The sequence below is a fragment of the Branchiostoma floridae genome, chromosome 1 (assembly GCF_000003815.2).
Source record: "Branchiostoma floridae strain S238N-H82 chromosome 1, Bfl_VNyyK, whole genome shotgun sequence".
Lineage (NCBI taxonomy): Eukaryota > Metazoa > Chordata > Leptocardii > Amphioxiformes > Branchiostomatidae > Branchiostoma > Branchiostoma floridae.
This window is the reverse complement of record NC_049979.1, coordinates 296077-299724: the sequence shown is the minus strand read 5'-3', so window position 1 is coordinate 299724 and position 3648 is coordinate 296077. Positions and strand designations below refer to the sequence as shown.

The window sequence follows — 3648 nt, the reverse complement described above, 5'->3', positions numbered from 1 at the left end:
GGGAGTGGCAAAACAACAACATGTACTAAGGTAGGCCAGGGGAGTGGCAAAACAACAACATGTACTAAGGTAGGCCAGGGGAGTGGCAAAACAACAACTTGTACTAAGGTAGGGTAGGGGAGTGGCAAAACAACGACATGTACTAAGGTAGGGCAGAACAACAACATGTACTAAGGTAAACAAACACACAAACAAGGTAGGGCAGGGGAGTGGCAAAACAACAACTTGTACTAAGGTAGGGTAGGGGAGTGGCAAAACAACAACATGTACTAAGGTAAACAAACACACAAACAAGGTAGGGCAGGGGAGTGACAAAACAACAACATGTACTAAGGTAGGGCAAAACAACATCATGTACTGAGGTAGGGCAAAACAACAACATGTACTAAGGTAGGGCAGAACAACAACATGTACTAAGGTAGGGCAGTGGGTCTGGGATGGATAAATATTGTCCAAGTAGCAGGGTTGTACAAGTCCACCTGCCCTATTGTCCAAGTGGGCAAGTGAAAGGGCTGACTGGGCAAGTGCATGACGCACCAAAGATTTTTCCATTGTGTGAGATTTTGATATACTCCTTACTTTTTACAGTCATCACATGAAGCAATGGTTAACATAGAAAAAGAAAGGCAATAATGAGAATTCCATTCCTGGAAGTGAAAATGTATATAAAAGTCACATTTTAATTTTGGGCAAGTGAAAAGTTGGTTTGGGCAAATAAATATTTTATTCGCTTGCCAGATAGGAAGTGAATTTTAGCAAACCTGTCTAACAAGTAGGGATCACTACTCACTTCTACAATAATGTATGTGTCAATTCTAAATTCCACTGCCTCAAAGTTTTTGGGAATAGCTCATGATTAATGGACTTCTTTATCATATAACGGGAGACCTGGCGCATCCCTGTCTTGTATTCAGCTAGAAGAAAGGGTATGCCACCCTGTAAGGGGCGGTATAACCCCAATGGTCCTGTAATACACCGTATGACTATGACTGACTGACTGACTTATCTGTATGGTTTAAACCTTCTGTTGTGTCCATGCCACTCTTTTTGTGCTCAACACATCAGCCATGTATCTAGAACATATACTAAATGCATGCTTAAGCTGCACGCAATATTTAACAGTACCCACGCTCCTGTTCATTTAAAACTATAATGTACAGTATAAATTGACCCTGTACTTCCTCACTATTTGACACAAATGAGTTAATCGATATTCCATGTGAATCCGCAGCTTGCCTACTATTACCAGAAGAAAGGATGGAAAAGCTGTTTGACTTGTGCCGACACTTTCAGAGCAGGTACGTAGGAAGCTATGCGTCCTATTTTTCCGTACTACATATGATAATTTATTGCTGAGAAATGATACCACTGTAATCACAAGTATGGAAAACAGAGCAAACTTACAACATGATAGCAGGCAAACTCTCGAACATTGCATTGTTAGGTCAATGACTGAGAGTTGATGTGTTAATTGCAGGTGCCTTTGACCAACTGAAACAGAATGCAACAAAAGCCAGAATACCTTTCTATGGCAGGTGAGTTTGCAATCTTATTGTATTCTTGAGCAATGTGAATATTTGTCCATAGTACAAGTAGATAACATGCGCATAGTTAAGTACGTATAATTGAAAACTATTACCTTGAAAGGCAAACGTAGTTCTAAGCCTTTTTGGTGGGAACATGATTTTGTCTAAAATTAAAAGTTTATGTTCTTGACGTCTTTTCTCTCAACAACTTTGTGATACTTGAAATCCTCCTTAGTGGTCTGATTTCCAACACTTCTGCATCATTATCTGTTGTACACGTAAATAATGTAGCTACTGTTGATTGATGTGTTTAGCTACACAGAAATGGACCCTGTAGTGATCGCAGCAGAAGGTGTGGAGAAGTTCAAACAGGAGGGTTTCGAGATCATCATAGTGGACACCAGCGGCAGACACAAGCAGGAGGACTCTCTGTTCGAGGAGATGTTACAAGTGTCAAATGCTGTTGTAAGTCTTACAAGTGTCAAATGCTGTTGTAAGTCTTACAAGTGTCAAATGCTGTTGTAAGTCTTACAAGTGTCAAATGCTGTTGTAAGTCTTACAAGTTCCAAATGCTGTTGTAAGTCTTACAGGTGTCAAATGCTGTTGTAAGTCTCACAAGTGTCAAATGCTGTTGTAAGTCTTACAAGTGTCAAATGCTGTTGTAAGTCTTACAAGTGTCAAATGCTGTTGTAAGTCTTACAAGTGTCAAATGCTGTTGTAAGTCTTACAGGTGTCAAATGCTGTTGTAAGTCTTACATGTGTCAAATGCTGTTGTAAGTCTTAAAGTGTCAAATGCTGTTGTAAGTCTTACAAGTGTCAAATGCTGTTGTAAGTCTTACACGTGTCAAATGCTGTTGTAAGTCTTACACGTGTCAAATGCTGTTGTAAGTCTTACAGGTGTCAAATGCTGTTGTAAGTCTTACAAGTGTCAAATGCTGTTGTAAGTCTTACAAGTGTCAAATGCTGTTGTAAGTCTTACAAGTGTCAAATGCTGTTGTAAGTCTTACAAGTGTCAAATGCTGTTGTAAGTCTTACAAGTGTCAAATGCTGTTGTAAGTCTTACAAGTGTCAAATGCTGTTGTAAGTCTGTGTTCTTGTCAGTGTGTAGCTCGTGTTTACCAGGACATAGACAGTAAAATAGAGATACATCCAAGTTCTCATTTGTTTAGGGATTTGTGGATTCTTTTCCTTTACACAAAGTGAGCAAATGTGGTAAACTCTGCTATATGTTAAACTCAGTGGGAGTCAGTAACAATTTAAGTACATCAAATGATTTTTAGATAGATGGTCTTGAGTGTTTGTGTTCATGTAGATCAGAAACCTTTAGAATTTTTTCATAGCATATTCTGTTGGCACGTGTATAGTATAAATGTCTTGGTAGGATCCATATCAGATAATTAACATCATTTGTACTTTTATGTTCCAGAGCCCGGATAATATTGTGTTTGTCATGGACGCCTCTATAGGACAGGCCTGCGAATCTCAAGTAAGTTCCAACAACAGGAAAATTCTGTCAAGTACTGCTAGCTGTTAGTTCTATGGTAAACTCAAAAGCTACATATGAGCAAGTTCTGGTTTGCAGGAATGGCATGACGTGGTAAAACAGCTACTGAATCAGGGTTCTAGACAGCATACGTCCTTCTGTCCTTTGACGGAATTTTGCTGCTGGGAACTGACAAAAATTTGCCCATTCCATCCTCTGTGATGGACAAAAATCAGCAAAATATTCATTGAACCAAGCTGAGTCTACCAGCAAAATTTGCCCCTCAAAATGAAGGAAAAAGCGTTTCAGATGGTCTTGACCGAAAAATTTTCACGGGAAGCATGCACACTCCCCCCACCCCCTAGGATCCTCATGCCTTCGACAGGATTCCCACTCAAAATCCAGAAGACGGAAAAAAATTCAGGCTTGCAAGAACACTGTACTGACAATTATTCAATTTCAGGCCAGAGCTTTCAAAGACAAGGTGGACGTCGGAGCCGTCATCATCACTAAGCTGGATGGTCATGCCAAGGGTGGAGGTGCACTCAGCGCGTAAGTGGTCTTTTTGATTTTTGATTTTATTTATTGGTTTGGCTGTTCAGCACACACAGCCAGGGCTGCCCAACTAGCCTGTGGCTA

The 3648-nt window shown here is 40.1% G+C and overlaps 1 protein-coding gene across 1 annotated transcript in view; it reads left to right on the top strand.

The window, feature by feature from the left end:
- LOC118424169 (signal recognition particle 54 kDa protein) overlaps window positions 1-3648 on the top strand; it is a gene marked incomplete in the record, with an annotated part of 11440 nt that overhangs the window by 2490 nt on the left and 5302 nt on the right. Inside the window, 4 exon segments of the mRNA XM_035832710.1 lie at window positions 1232-1298; window positions 1478-1535; window positions 1841-1991; window positions 2953-3012. Coding sequence (XP_035688603.1) covers window positions 1232-1298; window positions 1478-1535; window positions 1841-1991; window positions 2953-3012 — 336 coding nt within the window.